The sequence below is a fragment of the Macaca nemestrina genome, chromosome 11 (genome assembly GCF_043159975.1).
Source record: "Macaca nemestrina isolate mMacNem1 chromosome 11, mMacNem.hap1, whole genome shotgun sequence".
NCBI lineage: Eukaryota > Metazoa > Chordata > Mammalia > Primates > Cercopithecidae > Macaca > Macaca nemestrina.
Window position 1 is genome coordinate 38,083,445 of NC_092135.1, and position 20,442 is coordinate 38,103,886.

Here is a 20,442-nt window from a genome sequence, read left to right on the forward strand (position 1 = left end):
TCTACTGGCATAGGGATTTATAATAAGAAAGAGGTGAAAAGGATGATTCTCTCTTCTGTAGTTGGGCATAATTTAGGCTACTTACATACCTAGACATACACTGCCATGTTATTTTAGAGCATGAGGGAAATAAATCATGAAATCATAAAGGAAAATTAAACAGAAATATGTATTTTTGACTCAAGAATGTTATGACTAGTTCCTCAATGTTAACAACAGTGTTAACAATAGGTTTTCTGTTACTCATTAATTTTGTTGCTAGTAACAATCTTTGTCTTTTCAGTGTCTACATAAGTATTTTAGAGAAATTTGGGAAAAAATTGTATCTGGGACTGTGATTCTGGCCCAAGCTGTAACCATTTCTAGACAAAATCCAAATAGAACTCACATTTAAATACATGAACCTCATAGTTTTATAGTATTCTCAATTAGTCCAAATCCATTATTTTACAGACAAGGGAAATGGGACACACAGAGGGGATGTAACTTGCCCAAAGAGACAGTGAGCTTGAATCGATAACAGTGGACATATTTCTAATTCTTAGTGTTACTTCAGAAAACTAATGATATGAGTACTCAGACATTTATGTAAATGTACAGAAGTTTATATCCTAGAAAAAAGTAGTAAAAGATGAACACATACAAACCTAATTACTGAATGATACGGTGTTGGTTAAAGTAGGGAAAATGCAGATAATGGAACACTGAGCATCCATTAAAACTAAAAGCATTTAATTACACAAATTAATATGCAACGCTGTTTGTAATGTATAGTAAATAAACATAAGAGTGTGTATCATAGAGGGCGGAGCAAGATGGCCGAATAGGAACAGCTCCAGTCTCCAACTCCCAGCGCGAGCGACACAGAAGACCGGTGATTTCTGCATTTTCAACTGAGGTACTGGGTTCATCTCACTGGGGAGTGCCGGACGATCGGTGCTGGTCAGCTGCTGCAGCCCGACCAGCGAGAGCTGAAGCAGGGCGAGGCATCGCCTCACCTGGGAAGCGCAAGGGGGAAGGGAATCCCTTTTCCTAGCCAGGGGAACTGAGACACACAACACCTGGAAAATCGGGTAACTCCCACCCCAATACAGCGCTTTAAGCAAACAGGCACACCAGGAGATCATATCCCACACCTGGCCGGGAGGGTCCCACGCCCACGGAGCCTCCCTCATTGCTAGCACAGCAGTCTGTGATCTACCAGCAAGGCAGCAGGGGGCGCCCGCCATTGCTGAGGCTTAAGTAGGTAAACAAAGCTGTTGGGAAGCTCCAACTGGGTGGAGCTCACAGCAGCTCAAGGAAACCTGCCTGTCTCTGTAGACTCCACCTCTGGGGACAGGGCAATAACAAACGCAGCCGAAACCTCTGCAGACGCAAACAACTCTGTCTGACAGCTTTGAAGAGAGCAGTGGATCTCCCAACACGGAGGTTGAGATCTGAGAAGGGACAGACTCCCTGCTCAAGTGGGTCCCTGACCCCTGAGGAGCCTAACTGGGAGACATCCCCCACTAGGGGCAGTCTGACACCCCACACCTCACAGGGTGGAGTACACCCCTGAGAGGAAGCTTCCAAAGCAAGAATCAGACAGGTACACTCGCTGTTCAGAAATATTCTATCTTCTGCAGCCTCTGCTGCTGATACCCAGGCAAACAGGGTCTGGAGTGGACCTCAAGCAATCTCCAACAGACCTACAGCTGAGGGTCCTGACTGTTAGAAGGAAAACTATCAAACAGGAAGGACACCTACACCAAAACCCCATCAGTACATCACCATCATCAAAGACCAGAGGCAGATAAAACCACAAAGATGGGGAAAAAGCAGGGCAGAAAAGCTGGAAATTCCAAAAATAAGAGCGCATCTCCCCCGGAAAAGGAGCGCAGCTCATTGCCAGCAACGGATCAAAGCTGGACGGAGAATGACTTTGACGAGATGAGAGAAGAAGGCTTCAGTCCATCAAATTTCTCAGAGCTAAAGGAGGAATTACGTACCCAGCGCAAAGAAACTAAAAATCTTGAAAAAAAAGTGGAAGAATTGATGGCCAGAGTAATTAATGCAGAGAAGGTCATAAATGAAATGAAAGAGATGAAAACCATGACACTAGAAATACCTGACAAATGCACAAGCTTCAGTAACTGACTGGATCAACTGGAAGAAAGAGTATCTGCGATTGAGGATCAAATGAATGAAATGAAGCGAGAAGAGAAACCAAAAGAAAAAAGAAGAAAAAGAAATGAACAAAGCCTGCAAGAAGTATGGGATTATGTAAAATGACCAAATCTACGTCTGATTGGGGTGCCTGAAAGTGAGGGGGAAAATGGAACCAAGTTGGAAAACACTCTTCAGGATATCATCCAGGAGAACTTCCCCAACCTAGTAGGGCAGGCCAACATTCAAATCCAGGAAATACAGAGAACACCACAAAGATACTCCTCAAGAAGAGCAACTCCAAGACACATAATTGCCAGATTCACCAAAGTTGAAATGAAGGAAAAAATCTTAAGGGCAGCCAGAGAGAAAGGTCGGGTTACCCACAAAGGGAAGCCCATCAGACTAACAGCAGATCTCTAGGCAGAAACTCTACAAGCCAGAAGAGAGTGGGGGCCAATATTCAACATTCTTAAAGAAAAGAATTTTAAACCCAGAATTTCATATCCAGCCAAACTAAGTTTCATAAGTGAAGGAGAAATAAAATCCCTTACAGATAAGCAAATGCTTAGAGATTTTGTCACCACTAGGCCTGCCTTACAAGAGACCCTGAAGGAAGCACTAAACATGGAAAGGAACAACCGGTACAAGCCATTGCAAAAACATGCCAAAATGTAAAGACCATCGAGGCTAGGAAGAAACTGCATCAACTAACGAGCAAAATAACCAGTTAATATCATAATGGCAGGATCAAGTTCACACATAACAATCTTAACCTTAAATGTAAATGGACTAAATGATCCAATTAAAAGACACAGACTGGCAAACTGGATAAAGAGTCAAGACCCATCAGTCTGCTGTATTCAGGAGACCCATCTCACACGCAGAGACATATATAGGCTCAAAATAAAGGGATGGAGGAATATTTACCAAGCAAATGGAGAACCAAAAAAAGCGGGGGTTGCAATACTAGTCTCTGATAAAACAGACTTTAAACCATCAAAGATCAAAAGAGACAAAGAAGGCCATTACATAATGGTAAAGGGATCAATTCAACAGGAAGAGGTAACTATCCTAAATATATATGCACCCAATACAGGAGCACCCAGATTCATAAAGCAAGTCCTTAGAGACTTACAAAGAGACTTAGACTCCCATACAATACTAATGGGAGACTTCAACACTCCACTGTCAACATTAGACAGATCAACGAGACAGAAAGTTAACAAGGATATCCAGGAATTGAACTCATCTCTGCAGCAAGCAGACCTAATAGACATCTATAGAACTCTCCACCCCAAATCAACAGAATATACATTCTTCTCAGCACCACATCGTACTTACTCCAAAATCGACCACGTAATTGGAAGTAAAGCACTCATCAGCAAATGTACAAGAACAGAAATTATAACAAACTCTCAGACCACAGTGCAATCAAACTAGAACTCAGGACTAAGAAACTCAATCAAAACCGCTCAAGTACATGGAAACTGAACAACCTGCTCCTGAATGACTACTGGGTACATAACGAAATGAAGTCAGAAATAAAGATGTTCTTTGAAACCAATGAGAACAAAGATACAACATACCAGAATCTCTGGGACACATTTAAAGCAGCGTGTAGAGGGAAATTTATAGCACTAAATGCCCACAAGAGAAAGCAGGAAAGATCTAAAATTGACACTCTAACATCGCAATTAAAAGAACTAGAGAAGCAAGAGCAAACACATTCGAAAGCTAGCAGAAGGCTAGAAATAACTAAGATCAGAGCAGAACTGAAGGAGATAGAGACACAAAAAACTCTCCAAAAAATCAATGAATCCAGGAGTTGGTTTTTTGAAAAGGTCAACAAAATTGACAGACCACTAGCAAGACTAATAAAGAAGAAAAGAGAGAAGAATCAAATCGACGCAATTAAAAATGATAAAGGGGATATCACCACACACCCCACAGAAATACAAACTACCATCAGAGAATACTATAAACACCTCTACGCAAATAAACTGGAAAATCTAGAAGAAATGGATAATTTCCTGGACACTTACACTCTTCCAAGACTAAACCAGGAAGAAGTTGAATCCCTGAATAGACCAATAGCAGGCTCTGAAATTGAGGCAATAATTAATAGCCTACCAACCAAAAAAAGTCCAGGACCAGATGGATTCACAGCTGAATTCTACCAGAGGTACAAGGAGGAGTTGGTACCATTCCTTCTGAAACTATTCCAATAAATAGAAAAAGAGGGAATCCTCCCTAACTCATTTTATGAGGCCAACATCATCCTGATACCAAAGCCTGGCAGAGACACAACAAAAAAAGAGAATTTTAGACCAATATCCCTGATGAACATTGATGCAAAAATCCTCAATAAAATACTGGCAAACTGGATTCAGCAACACATCAAAAAGCTTATCCACCATGATCAAGTGGACTTCATCCCTAGGATGCAAGGCTGGTTCAACATTCGCAAATCAATAAACATAATCCAGCATATAAACAGAACCAAAGACAAGAACCACATGATTATCTCAATAGATGCAGAAAAGGCTTTTGACAAAATTCAACAGCCCTTCATGCTAAAAATGCTCAATAAATTCAGTATTGATGGAACGTACCTCAAAATAATAAGAGCTATTTATGACAAACCCACAGCCAATATCATACTGAATGGGCAAAAACTGGAAAAATTCCCTTTGAAAACTGGCACAAGACAGGGATGCCCTCTCTCACCACTCCTATTCAACATAGTGTTGGAAGTTCTGGCTAGGGCAATTAGGCAAGAGAAAGAAATCAAGGGTATTCAGTTAGGAAAAGAAGAAGTCAAACATTCCCTCTTTGCAGATGACATGATTGTATATTTAGAAAACCCCATTGTCTCAGCCCAAAATCTCCTTAAGCTAATAAGCAACTTCAGCAAAGTCTCAGGATACAAAATTAATGTGCAAAAATCACAAGCATTCTTATACACCAGTAACAGACAAACAGAGAGCCAAATCAGGAATGAACTTCCATTCACAATTGCTTCAAAGAGAATAAAATACCTAGGAATCCAACTTACAAGGGATGTAAAGGACCTCTTCAAGGAGAACTACAAACCACTGCTCAGTGAAATCAAAGACGACACAAACAAATGGAAGAACATACCATGCTCATGGATAGGAAGAATCAATATTGTGAAAATGGCCATACTGCCCAAGGTAATTTATAGATTCAATGCCATCCCCATAAGCTACCAATGAGTTTCTTCACAGAATTGGAAAAAACTGCTTTAAAGTTCATATGGAACCAAAAAAGAGCCCGCATCTCCAAGACAATCCTAAGTCAAAAGAACGAAGCTGGAGGCATCACGCTACCTGACTTCAAACTATGCTACAAGGCTACAGTAACCAAAACAGCATGGTACTGGTACCAAAACAGAGATATAGACCAATGGAACAGAACAGAGTCCTCAGAAATAATACCACACATCTACAGCCATCTGATCTTTGACAAACCTGAGAGAAACAAGAAATGGGGAAAGGATTCCCTATTTAATAAATGGTGCTGGGAAAATTGGCTAGCCATAAGTAGAAAGCTGAAACTGGATCCTTTCCTTACTCCTTATACGAAAATTAATTCAAGATGGATTAGAGACTTAAATGTTAGACCTAATACCATAAAAATCCTAGAGGAAAACCTAGGTAGTACCATTCAGGACATAGGCATGGGCAAAGACTTCATGTCTAAAACACCAAAAGCAACGGCAGCAAAAGCCAAAATTGACAAATGAGATCTCATTAAACTAAAGAGCTTCTGCACAGCAAAAGAAACTACCATCAGAGTGAACAGGCAACCTACAGAATGGGAGAAAATTTTTGCAATCTACTCATCTGACAAAGGGCTAATATCCAGAACCTATAAAGAACTCAAACAAATTTACAAGAAAAAAACAAACAACCCCATCCAAAAGTGGGCAAAGGATATGAACAGACATTTCTCAAAAGAAGACATTCATACAGCCAACAGACACATGAAAAAATGCTCATCATCACTGGCCATCAGAGAAATGCAAATCAAAACCAAAATGAGATACCATCTCACACCAGTTAGAATGGCGATCATTAAAAAGTCAGGAAACAACAGGTGCTGGAGAGGATGTGGAGAAATAGGAACGCTTTTACACTGTTGGTGGGATTGTAAAGTAGTTCAACCATTATGGAAAACAGTATGGCAATTCCTCAAGGATCTAGAACTAGATGTACCATATGACCCAGCCATCCCATTACTGGGTATATACCCAAAGGATTATAAATTATGCTGCTATAAAGACACATGCACACGTATGTTTATTGCAGCACTATTCACAATAGCAAAGACTTGGAATCAACCCAAATGTCCATCAGTGACAGATTGGATTAAGAAAATGTGGCACATATACACCATGGAATACTATGCAGCCATCAAAAAGGATGAGTTTGTATCCTTTGTAGGGACATGGATGCAGCTGGAAACCATCATTCTTAGCAAACTATCACAAGAAAAGAAAACCAAACACCGCATGTTCTCACTCATAGGTGGGAACTGAACAATGAGATCACTTGGACTCAGGAAGGGGAACATCACACACCGGGGCCTATCATGGGGAGGGGGGAGGGGGGAGGGATTGCATTGGGAGTTATACCTGATGTAAATGACGAGTTGATGGGTGCAGCACACCAACATGGCACAAGTATACATATGTAACAAACCTGCACGTTATGCACATGTACCCTACAACTTAAAGTATAATAATAATAAATAAATTTAAAAAAAAAGAGTGTGTATCATAGGGTCTCATTTTTTAGTATATAATCTGCAAAAGTATATTTACATAGACACACTTAGAGGAACTGAACAGAAACCAAAATAACAGTGGGAAATACTAGGAAACGTGGATATTGTAAGAAATTCTCAGAATTGCTAATTTTTTATTTCTAAAAAAGTTTATGGTCTCATAAATAATAAAATAGGGAAGGTGAATTTAATACTGGCTTTGAAAATTTGTTTTTTTAAATTATAGTATGCGAGGAAATAGTTTATATTATTCTCTGTTCGAATGGAGAAATAATTGAGTTAGGTGCCTTTAGGTATATAGAGAACCTTTAGTAATTTCTCAGAAGAATTAGTATTAAAAAATCAGAAGAAAATGAAATATGTACAAAAATACAGACTTTTAATTTTTGCTACTTGACTACAATGACAAAACTTTAGCCAGGAGCTTCTTGGGAAAATAGAAGCTATAGTATGGAATGCCCAAGGTAACTCCAGCAAGTTACCTCAACAAAACCATATATCACAGTGATACACCTTCAACATTTAAAAATAAAAGCTAGTTTTAATAACAAAGTCATGCAGAAATAAAAAAGACCTAGTGTCACTAAGCACAGATTTTAAGATTAGTTGTATCTGTCCCCACATAGCATTTCTTTCCTATGGAAGTTTTTATATGTGCATACTAGTATGATCATCTTAAAGAGGAAGAAACCAAGGTTTGGAGAGGCTAATAGGCTTTACCAGCGGTAATGGAGGAATATGTATCTGAATCCAGGGAAGTCCGAATCCAGAATTTGAATTCTTTCCTGTTAACGTTTCTTCTTGCGGAATCAACAGGACTTCTTTACTGTCTGGCTCACCTTTGATAGTGAAGATACTGGTCAATAAATGATTCCCTCTAGTGTTGTCAACATAGGAGACTGATGTGAGCAGAATATAAATTTAAATATGCATTCAAAATCCAGAAAACAGGAGGAATACTTCTAAAGCGAGGAGTCCCTGACCTCCTCACTCTCCTCTACCATGTCCCTTTGTGAATGCCAAGCACTGGTGATTTACATCTAGGAGAAGTTTATTCGTACATTTCCATATCTCCCTAGTCGTCAGTGGTAGGAGTCTGCAAGGGGAGTGGTCGCTGTGCTGCGGAGGATATATAACCAAAAAGAGGCTATGGAAATGTGCAAAAACCAATAAAAAATATGTTTATTTGTTTTATTTTTGAGATAACATTGCCCAGGCTGAAATGCAGTGAAGCAATCACAACTCACTGCAGCCTCAACTTCCCCAGCTCAGGTGATCCTCCTAGATCAGTCTCCCAAGTAGCTAGGACCATAGGCGCACACCACCATGGCTGGCTATATATCTATATCTCTATATATATACCTATATATATATATATATATATATATATATATATATTTTTTTTTTTTTTTTTTTTTTTTGAGACGGAGTCTCGCTCTGTCGCCCAGGCTGGAGTACAGTGGCGCAATCTCCGCTCACTGCAAGCTCTGCCTCCTGGGTTCACGCCATTCTCCTGCCTCAGCCTCCTGAGTAGCTGGGACTACAGGTGCCCTCCACCTCGCCCGGCTAATTCTTTCGTATTTTTATTAGAGACGGGGTTTCACCATGTTAGCCAGGATGGTCTCCATCTCCTGACCTCGTGATCCTCCCACCTCGGCCTCCCGAAGTGATGGGATTACAGGCGTCAGTCACCGCTCCGGGCCCATGCCTGGCTAATTTTTTATCTTTTTTTGTAGACATGGGCCAACTTTTGCCATTTTGCTCAGGCTGGGCCTGAACTTCTGAGCTCTAGTGATCCTCCTACATAGGTATCCCAAAGTGCTGTGGTTATAGGCATGAGCCACCACACCTGGTCTGAAAATATGTTCTTAATAGACTGGCCACCAGTGGATTTGCCAGCCAAACTGCATCTGGTGACACATCAAAAATCCAGTGGTCTTCCTTCATTTTGCCCTTTCTCTGACCCCTTTAGTACAAATGGCAGCAGTTATGCTGAGGTGGTTGAATCCATGAGCCACACCTATAATCCTTTATAACAAATGACTGTTCAGTCCTACCCTTGATTTCTTCTTCAAAACATACTTTCTACTTAATTTTGCAACATGACGAGGCTGAGAATTTTCTAAATTTTCAATTTCACTTAACAATTCCTTCAGTTTATCTTTCCCCTCTCATTGTTTACTATCAGCAGCAAGGAGAAACCAGGCCATGACTTTCACATTTTGCATAGTCTCTGCTAAATGTAAAATTAATCACTTGCAATTTCTACCTTCCACAAAACACTAGACAGAACGGAGTTCGGTGGAGCTCTTTGTCACCTTTTAACAAAGATTACCTTTCCTCTGGTTTCCAAAAACATGTGCCCCCTTTCTGAGACTTCACCAGAAGTAACTTTAATATCCAATAATCTCTTAAAAGTAATTGAGGCTTTTTTTTTTTTTTTAATCCACATGTCCCTCAACATTCTGCCATCTTCTTCCCATTACCCAACTCCAAAGCCACAGTCACATTTTTCGGTATTTGTTACAGCAGCACCACAATTCTGGTATCAGAATATTCATTAGTTTGCTATGGCTGCCATAAAAGTCACAAAGACTGGGTGGCTTACACAACAGAAGTTTATCTTCTCAAAAGTTGGAAGGCTGGGATTGAGGTGTCAGCACATTTTGGTCTCTTTTGAGGCCTCTCTTCTTGCCTTACAGAGAGCTGCCTTCACATGGTCTGTTCATTCACAAGGTCATCGCTGTGTGTACAATGTGTCTGATACCTCCCTCTCTGTTCTTATCACCCTTCTTACAAAGACACCAGTCAAATTGGATTTGGAATCACCATAATGAAACATTTTTTTGGGTTTTTTTTTTTTTAAAAAAAAAAAAACAGAGTCTTGCTCTGTTGCCCAGGCTGGAGTGCAATGGCGCAGTCTCAGCTCACTGCAACCTCTGCCTCCTGGCTTCAAGCCATTCTCCTGCCTTAGCCTCCCAAGTAGCTAGGACTACAGGCATGCACCATCATGCCTGTATAATTTTTGTATTTTTAGTAGGGATAGGGTTTCACCATGTTGACCAGGTTAGTCTTGAACTACGTTGGCCAGGCTAGTCTTGAACTACTGACCTCAAGTAAGCCGCCTGTCTTGGCATGCCAAAGTGCTGGGATTACAGGTGTGAGCCACCACACCTGGCCATTTTAAACTCAATCACCTCTTCAAAGGCCCTATCTCCAAATACAGTCCCATTCCAAGATACTGGGTATCAGGTCTTCAACATATGAATTCAGGGAGAGGGAGGCACAATTCAGCCCATAAAATGAAAAAAAAAAAGCCTATATATTTGTATATATGTACATATATACACACACATATGTATATACACACACATATGTTATATGTATATACACACATATACGTTACATGTATAACATGTATATACATATATGTTATTTTCTCACTGAAATTTAATTTATTTAGTTTGAGATCTTAACTCCAATTCAATCAGTATTTACTATTCACTAGCTATGTGCCACACAAAGGGATACCTGAGGTGAGTCGAATGAGATAATAAGGGTTAACTAGGAAAAAAAGGTAGGAGACACATTTGGGTTCAGTGAGCTATTTGAGCATAGACACTTAAGTGTGGAATGGTGCTGTGTTATGCAGTGAGTATATGTGTGTGTGTGCCTGTGTTCATGTTAATAAGATAGTAGTAGTGGGGCAGGAAGGGTAATTACATTTCTTTAATTTCGGAGCATGAAATCTATTGTGGATATTGCTGAGAAGTAATGCTGGGGAGGTAAGTTTACAAAAAAAAAAAAAAACCCTTAAATTCAATGTAATAATAGTCTAACACTAGGGAGAAATCTTAGAAGGTAGGAAGGCATGGTCAAGTTACGATTGAGTTCAATAATTCTTCACAGTAGTAGTGATTTCTATAGCTCACAATAAAACGTATTTAATAGTACAAACATTGTCAAAATAACATTCTATTTTTTTAAAAAAAATACATTGTTTTTATATTATTTAATATATCTACTTTAATAAATGTAAAAATGTCCCACAAATAAATGCGAAAAAAGACTAGTTTTTATTATTTTTTCTAGGCTTCTCTTGGAGTTTTCTTTTTATTCCACACATAATTATTAGTAAAAATGACCATCAGGAGACAAAGTGAATCCTTTCAAGGAACAAATTTATTCCTTAAATTGAAGGCTATAGTGATAACATTTCTATGTGAAAAAAACTATCACCTTCATAGATCTGGATACTATATGGATAGTCCAAAAGTGCATAAGTTTTGCACAATTCAAATAGTTTTTCAATCTATGAAGAAAATAAAAATATATTACCAGCAAAACTAAAGCAAGCACTATATTGTATCTCTGAAGGCAATGTCTGTTTCCTGTAAAGGTTTTTAGATGAAACAGTGCATACTTACTTTTCATTAACAATACATGACCACTGCCAATTGATATCCGTGACTAAAAACTATTTCCAAAAATCTCCTCTGGTGAGGAGAATTGACCACTAGAAAGATATCTGAGGATTTCATATTCCCTTAGCTGGACTCTTTTTTTTTTTATTGTCCATGATCATTGACACTTTTTTTACATTTTACTTATACTCATTTACATTTTAGTACCATGTGATTTATAAATATCCTAGGTAAAACAAGGGCAATCTTACATATTCTGGAAATTTCAAATCTGAGAACATGAGTGTGAAATCCTCCTGAACCATCTCTCTCTCCTTCCCAGGTCCTAATAGCAGGCCTTGAACAGTGCAAAACAGTCTTCTTAAATACATTAGTCTTTCTTGTCATAAAAATATTTTCCTCTAGATACTACTTACTGGTTTTTTTTCATTTAATTCATAACCGAGTTTTCAGAAAATAATCTACATTTTTCACAAATTCTTCTTCTCCTTTCAATTATTTAACTATAGTCTGGTTTCTATCTCTATAGTGCTTCCAAAACATCTTTCACAATGGCTGTCTAACTGAGAAATCCAATAAACCACTTATACCACTTGTCCTCTTTGAACTGTCTGGAGTTGATACTCATTGGCACTCTATTCCTTTGATTTGTAGGAATCTACTCTTCAGTAAATCTCCCTCAACTTCTAAATCTTCTCCTTTACTTTTGTTGATTCCTGTTTGAGACAGCAGCAAATAGTGGTATTTCTGAGGGTTCCAACCTTAATTTTCTAATCCTCTTTCCATAAACCGACTCTTGTGTCCTGGTATAAAATGTACCTAATAAACTGTCCCCGATATATCTCTTGAGCCTTCTCTTCTCCTGTTGTGCATATAACCTTTTTCTATTCTCAGCTACCTTTATCTTTTATTTTTAGACCTATTCTCCTTTGATTGTGCTATACCCTCTTTTGAAAAAGATTTTCAATCCCTTCTTTCCTATAAACCTATAATATGTTTTCTAAAAATACTGTGAAAATGTGTCTTCATGTATAAAGCCTCCCGCTCTCCCAGTAGGAATCATTCATTCATCTCTATTCAATTGTTTTCCCAGAGCACTTTGGTCATATTTCTATTATAATAGTTATCAAATAATATTTTAATTTTCTAAAAGCGATTCATCTTCCCAAAATGAATTTTAAGTTCCTCTAAAGTAAAAACTATTGAGATTGTTACAGCATAAAGACTGCAATGCAGTGTAAGAATTTTAACCAGGGTACGGACTTTAGAATTGAACAGGACTGGTCTGAGTCTCAGACCCCTTCCTAGTGTGTGACCTTAATGTTGTAATCTATGAAAACGGAATAACAATTAGATAATAATAATACTTATGGTTAACAGTCTACACACATAAAATGTGTATAGGGCTTAACACAGTACATGGTACAGAGTATTTGCTAGGTCAGTTTTAGCTGTCATTGACTTCAAAATTTTAGAGACTCACTCATCATAGATTATTACTAAATATTTAGTAAAGGAATTGATGAATAAACAATAACAGAGTGTAATTCTTCCTTGCTTCTTATATGGTTTAAGTAGGTGAGGAATGCAGTAGAGTCGTCTTCAGTATCTGTGGGGAACTGGTTCCAAGACTTTCCTTGGATACCAAAATCTTCGGATGCTCAAGTCCCAGATAAAAAATATGGCATCGTATTTGCATATAAGCTATGCACACCCTCCGCTATATGTGTAACATCTCCAGATTATTTATCATACCTAATACAATGTAAATGCTATGTAAATAGTTGTTTTGCTGTATTATTTAGAGAATAACAACTTGGGAAAGTCTGCACAGAAAAATTTGGAAAGAAAAAGTCTGTATGGGGTCAACACAGACACAATTTTTCTTTCCTAATACTTCTGATTTGCACTTGGTTGAGCCCACAAATGTGGAGTGTAGGAATATAGAGGGTTGATTGTATACACATTATGCCCACTATCAGAATAGATTTTAAGGCATAGTAGACCAAGGTACACACATTTCCAAAGATACAAACAGAGATAGAGACACAAGTACACAAAAGTAGGAGAGGTTGCTCTAAACTCCCACAATTAATATATTTTTTCCTGGATGTGTTTATCAGTTAGGCCAATTATTTTTAAATTGTATGACTTTGATGATACTTAGTAAGAGCACAAAGTGGAAAAAAAAATCAATGTGGGCTGCTACACCCATGAGAGATTTTTATTCTCGTAACACAGGTACGTTCTCTGGACAGGGAGTCATCCTGAGATCTATTTTTGGGTGGGAAAAGTGGGCCTGAAATGGATATATTTTGCCCAGAATTAGTGAGACAGGGGCAGGACAAACGAAGACTGGGATTCAGAGGAAGCATTACTGGTGTTCTAAAATAGAAATAAAATAAGTACCTGAATCAATTTTTGGCCAAGGAGAACCTTAGATATACTAACTCTGAAATGTTAATGAATCTATTGTTCTCTTCATTCTTTTCTCTTGTTGCAATACCCAAGTTCAAGCCCTAATCACTTGTTAATTGAAGTGTTGTCAAACCTTTTGATGTAGAGTCCCTGTGGGTGATCTACAAGACTTTCCTTTACATGCCAACAAGTATCACCTTCACCACAAAACTCCTTCAGCTCAAGCCTCTGCCTCAAGTCTCAGCAATTCATTATGAATAAAATAGTAGCATTTTGGTAATAAAATACCTGAATTTTAATACAATTGTGCTTTAAAACCACTACTAGGTACTTTGAGATTACTGGAAGTGATCAGATTCCAATCAGGGCTACTCATTATGACACTGGTTATTAAGGATTATATGCCAGATATAATTGATCTCTAAAGCTCAAAGGCACAATGCAAAAATAATTTCCATTGTGATGAACATTGACAGTTACCCCAAAGGTGATCCTAGAAATTTCTCAGAGGAGATGAGTTTACTTTGCATATATGTTCAAAACACTACAAACTGAATCAAGAAAGAATGATTTAAAGTATTAAGAAACAAAGTTTCTGAAAATTTTTCAGACTGTAAAAAAGGTCTTACTCTAAGACTTTTCATCTGTAAAGAGGGTCTTACTGATGAAGGTAGGGCAGTTCTCAGTAAAATTTTGGAAAACAAAATATAGCACTTCATCTGTGTTTGAAATAAAAAGTCAGTTACTAAATAAAAATTAGCATTCCAAATATAGTACACAGAAATAGTCTTAAAACACCTGCTTCTGTACTTCTCTAATTAAAAGCTACTCTTTTCTAGCAAATGTATTTTTATTAAACAGTTCCACGAGCTTTTACATGTATTATATTTCTAGACACTCTAGCAGTCTGTGGTGCAAACACTTGTTGGTGAGTGAAGCAAAGGTTAAGTGTGTATGACACAGATGAGCCCCGAGATTAAGTATACTCTGTGAAATGCATGTGGATGTTCATGATTTAAACCAATGAACTGTGGCCTGAAATGATGTCACACGAAGCGCAGCGGTAAGTGGAAGGTTAAACCTACTTGCATCTCGGCTCATTAAACGCAGTTAAAGTGCAAATCCCCTCATTCTGACAGTAGTGATCACAAGGGTTCTCTTTCTGGTCACAGCGCTGACTTTTAAACCCCACAGAGCATCTGCAGAATTTCAGTAAAATACAGCTAAATAAAGCGTCTGACTTTTTTGTTGCTAAATATGTTTTAAATTCATTTCATACAGAGATAGTAACATTTGAACGAAAGGTTCCCAGATATGCTCACTTCTCTCTCAAACACACTCATCACATGCTACTCTGACAAGGTCGGGAGCGGGATGCAGATGTGGGTTATACGTGGGCATCATCCTTCCAGTCAAACAGTGATGAAACTCCCAACAGTGACCATGTAATCTGAATGATTTTATTTCAAATTATCCACTCTGGATAATCAGATCATGGAGGGGGGAAAATATTAAATTCCAGATTTTCTCAGGAGCACTATGGATATACCCAATATTTTTCCTAGGTGTTGAGAAACCCAGACACTCAACTTATTCTAAAGCAGCCAGGGGCTTAGTAGGTTTACATAATAAAACAGTCTATGTCTCATACAAACATCAAATAGCATTATACATTTGAAAGAATATTACAAGTTCTTTTGAAAAAAATGGCCATAAGTACCAAAGGATTCATAAAAGATGATTATCTCTGGGCTTCACATATGAGAATAAGGTCAATAGAATTATTACAATTTTCTCTGGCATTTCCAAGTTCAAAGGTCTATGCATGTCTGAAATGGTATGATGCTAAGAACAGAATGAGCTCTTCCTCATGAAATCATTAGCAATTTGATGAAGGAGGAGATTCTGCAGCACGTGAGCTGATGAGGGACAATACTTGATCAGAGATGTCCATGAAACACTCATTTAAAATTACCCCAGGAAAGGAGAATAATAGAACGGGGATTTCATGTACATACAAAGGCTTATTATAAAATGCCCATGACTTGATTAAATACTCACAGACACACAGGTACATTTGTCTCCGGGTCCAGCTGGCATGTGCCACCATTGTAACAGTAGCCATCACATAACTGACAGCTAGAGGCAATCTTTCCATTAGTGCAGCTGCAACAACAAAGAAAAAAATTTCATTGTTATTGGCAACATTATTGCTGAAAACTGACATAAACTCTCTGTGGATGAGAATATTCATCATATAGGAGAGATGGAGTGGCTGGTTAAAAGGAAGTTTTCAGGACGTCTGACCCACTAGAGGCAGTTTTTATTTAATTTATGTTAGAATGATGCCAGAACATTTTCCTTCTGATAATTTTCAAATTTTCAACCAGTTCATTTAATATAAACATTTGTGCAAAAAATATACTCTAATGTCTATCATTTACACTTCCAGGGGACATTAGCATCAATATCTTGTTGCTTTTTCATGTAAGTAGGGTTTGGTGACGTCTGTGTGAATGATAAACCACATGATCAAGCACTCTGGAAAAAAGTGCTTTAGCTTTTCTTCTAAAGTGGAAAATCTGTTTCAAAGAATGCTAGGACTTTTAGACCCCACATTTCAGAAGAAAGTGGAGGGTTATCCTGTAGCCACTTTTATTCCACTGTTTCTCTTTGAATATGTATTGTAACTAATGTCGAACTATTTTTATTCTAACATAAAAAAACATGGAGTAGTTCATAACAACAACAACAACAGCAAAAAATCAGTTATATTACAGGGGCAATGTGCAATATGACAACAAAGTAATGAGACAGGCTTTCTTGAAACTTACCAAAATGTTTCTAAGTTTAAAGTCACATCGCATGTTAGGGATAAGAATAAATAACTACTGCTACATCGTAAAAATAAACATAATAATACTAGGAAAAACACAGATATTTTTTACTTGCCATGTTACATTTTTTAAATAAATACTCAAACAATTAGATTGGACAGTGAAACCTGTTGAGTGAATGCAGAAATGTGCATCAACATTTCAAACTATCCAGGGACCTACTCTGTGAGTCAAAACCAGAATTAACAGCAGATCATGCTGGCAATTCTGAATATGTGGTCATGTCAGTATTAGCTGCTATGAAACAATCAATGGTATCACAGTGCATCTGGACATAACCTTGACAAAATAATCCGGCTACAATATCGCTTGATCACTTTGATCCTCTCCACGATGGATATCTGTTGTAGTACGTCTGTCATAGGGTGATTTCTAATGATAGGTGAGATGCCTAAAAATAATTGGTTGGCATGTAGTTCATTTATTCTGTGCATGTTCATTTTACCTCATGTGGGTCGTGCAGCTACTGAAAATTCCCTCAACTGCTTTTAACATTCATTGGTATTTAATCTGAAGATATTTCTGAAAAGCTTAGATTGTGAAATCACATTTCTTTTCAAGATAAACAAGAGCAGTGAGCAGTGTAACTATGTATAAAATGTGAAATAAAGATATAGGGAAACAGAACAAGACATAGAGAAGGGGAGGGTGGTCTCAAGTTTGTACAAAGACTATCCCATCCTTTATAACCTATAGAGGCACCCCAATATGGATTCAGTGAATTAATAAGCAATCAGTGGTATTGGTATCTGATAGACTAAGTGCATCTAAGGGACTTTTACTTGTCCTCCGTGCACAGCCTCTTTGAAAATCCTAAGGTCAAAAAATTAGTTTCTTGTTTTATCAAAGGAATGGCCTCAAAAGGGAAAATTAGCTCATTATACATTAAATGATTTCCTACAAAAAAAAAAAATAACTGTATAACAAATCTCATCTAAAAGAGACAAAAAAAAAAACTAATTGATTGCTTTGAAACCTCTGCTTCCAATGAATACAGAATATGTTGCCTCTTTTTCCTTCTAAAGTTTTTGTTTGAATCCTAAATTGAAGATAGAAATTTGTAGACATTTTAAACGTGAAATACAAATAGTTTAAATCATTACAATACATCAAAGAGTGCAGCTCATATTTCATAATAATTTTCTTTTTAGAGGCATTCAGCACACATGCACACACACACACACACACACACACACACAGAGAATATGTGTTGTATCATTTTCCAAAAGTTAATTACTATTCAGTCCACACAAATAATTCCCATGGCAATGCTCATCAAAAAGACATAATTTAGGTTATTCAAGATTATGATCAAGTCTTTCCTTACCAGTATTCACTTTGATTTCCTGAAAAGAGAAAAATATGCAATTGGCTCTGTTTTAAAGATTATACTCACTATACTTCATAGAGTACCTGTTCTACTTAATAGTTCATAGGCTGTTCATTAGAAACACAACTGCCTATTTGAAATCACAAATATACTTGATGGCTTGAATTTTCCTAATTAAGTAAAAATGATTAATTTTATTGCAATTTTGCTTTACTATCTGTTCTTTACCTATGAAACAGAAATTCCAACAGCACCATAACTTCATTTTAATGCTAATGTGAAAAGTATCATGGAAATAAAAACGAACTTTAATCTTCTAACAGATTTCAGAAAATCCAAAGAATTATGTTTGTATTGTCATGTTCAAGTGTTATATAGCCTGTTTAATAAATCAAGTATTACTATATTCCCTATTTTAAAAGTTCCACTGTCTCCTCATTGTTAGCAATTGTTATTTATCCATTCTTACCTATACACTTCCAAAAAGATCACTTAAAAAACACAAACTCTTATGCTGCACCTCAATAGCCTGCTCATTGTGAGAATCTGGTGTTTCTGTTTAGGAGAAGGCATTTTTGACTGGATAGCAAGTGATACTGAGGGGCCCTGAGCTCTGCCCTTTCTTCCTTACATAAAGGGAAGAGGCTCTGCACATTCACATGAGCTTTTCCAAGGTAAAATGAGTAGGAAACTTTGGCTAACACCATTTCTCATATGATAGCCCATGATCTCTGGGGTAAGTGGAATAGAATTGTAAAGAAGATTCCGTAGCTTATCCTGATATGGTGCACAGGACATAGAGAACAATGTACACTCACTAATTGAAATACAGTTCTGTCATGCTACAGTTTCATCACAAAGAACAAATGAGCTTTATGAGGAAACATGATTTGGATAGTTTATATGAAAATGTGTTTCACTTTTATGTACTTATCCAAGGCAGATATTTATATATCAATCATAGTTTCAATTACTTTACTAAAAAATGTACTTTCAAATATCCCAATTTTGCAGGTTTGTGTAAATGTCATTCATAATGATAATACAAATCATATTTAGAGTAAATTCTAAAATGAGAGTAAATAAAAATTGTTGATGTTGTTCGTAATAAAATTTTATTGGGCCTTGTTTGGCAGAGCAACATAACTCATCCGGCACCCTTGGCGAGCTCTCAGTGGAAGCTGTGACATGGACACTTTATGGCATGCTTTCCTATCTCATATTCTTATTTATTATACTCCCAAGCAAGGCAAGTGATAGAGTCCAGTCCTTTATAAGCCCTTCCTTTAAAAAGCTGTTAAAAGAGGTCTGGAGTGAGGATTGATCTCTAACCTCAGTGGCATAGACTTGTTTCACAATAGAAACTGAATGGCACCACCCTTTAGCCGCGATGTTCCGTTCTCCATTCACTTAATCTTAAAGCCAAAGGGTAAAAGGCAGTGCAATGAAAGTCAACCTCGAAGATTTTTGTTTTAATTACTTCCCAGAACACATTATTCCTTCTGTTTGCTTTAGATCATAATGTTCAAAGTCAGATTAAAAAAAAAAAAAAGGATCAATGTGTGTTTTCATTAGACAGGTCTTTTGCTCCTCCTTTGACAAATCAATTCGCAACAGAAAAGCAAACCTACTTACTGTCAATAACAATGATGAAACAATTAAAAGCCTGAGCTAATCTAATTGAATAATATTACATGTAGTTTTTGGAAGTATGCTGAATGCCAGCATTTCTTGCTTAGGAATATTTGGTATAGGGAATAATATGACCAACTTATTACATAATAGATTTTCATAATTCCCAGATATTCTCAATAGATGTTGAGTAAGTTCGGGTTAAATTAAAATGAACTAGATTTATTCTCTAGCCACTAAAACTACAATGGGCACAATACAGAATTTTAGAATAAAAACTATCTACAAAGTTTTTACAATTTATTACTGAACTGCAATGTCCATTGGGGTCCAAATGCTTTTATAAGTTAAGCTGGATATCCACTTACTTGCAAAGTATATCTTCACTGTCTTTATTTATAATGCAGTGCCCCCCATGGCACCTTACACACTTGTCAACCTCACATTTTGGTCCTTCATAGCGTGTTGGACAGACACATTCAACACTTCCATCATCCCCAATGGTACATGACTCAGAATTCACACAATAGTAGTGGCACACGTCTAGGAAAAAAGGTACAACAGAAAAATAAAATTATATTACAGGACATTTTTCTTCAGTCATAATAAAGGTGACCCTTTCATTTATTACTTAAAAATGATCAATCAATAGGTAGATTAATTTGTAAAAACAGCTTATAATTACACATAAAGTAGAATTCTTTAATAATGGCTATTGATTCTCCTCTTTGAGTTAGGCATCATTTTCCTCTGGGTAAGAGGAGAGAGCTTGTATTGCTATAAT

The 20,442-nt window shown here is 37.3% G+C and overlaps 1 protein-coding gene across 3 annotated transcripts in view; it reads right to left on the minus strand.

Moving 5' to 3' along the window:
• The window catches only part of LOC105492606 (LDL receptor related protein 1B), a 1,932,714-nt gene that overhangs the window by 28,692 nt on the left and 1,883,580 nt on the right, over positions 1 to 20,442 (minus strand). For 2 of the 3 annotated variants that reach the window (XM_011759820.3, XM_024796262.2), the window contains exons 85-86: positions 20,027 to 20,201; positions 15,861 to 15,965 (exon numbers count right to left, since the gene is read on the minus strand). In XM_011759820.3, the coding sequence (XP_011758122.2) occupies positions 15,861 to 15,965; positions 20,027 to 20,201 (280 nt within the window). Of the gene's footprint in view, positions 1 to 14,884; positions 14,999 to 15,860; positions 15,966 to 20,026; positions 20,202 to 20,442 lie in introns of all 3 variants that reach the window. The other variant, XM_011759819.3, reaches the window with a different exon arrangement.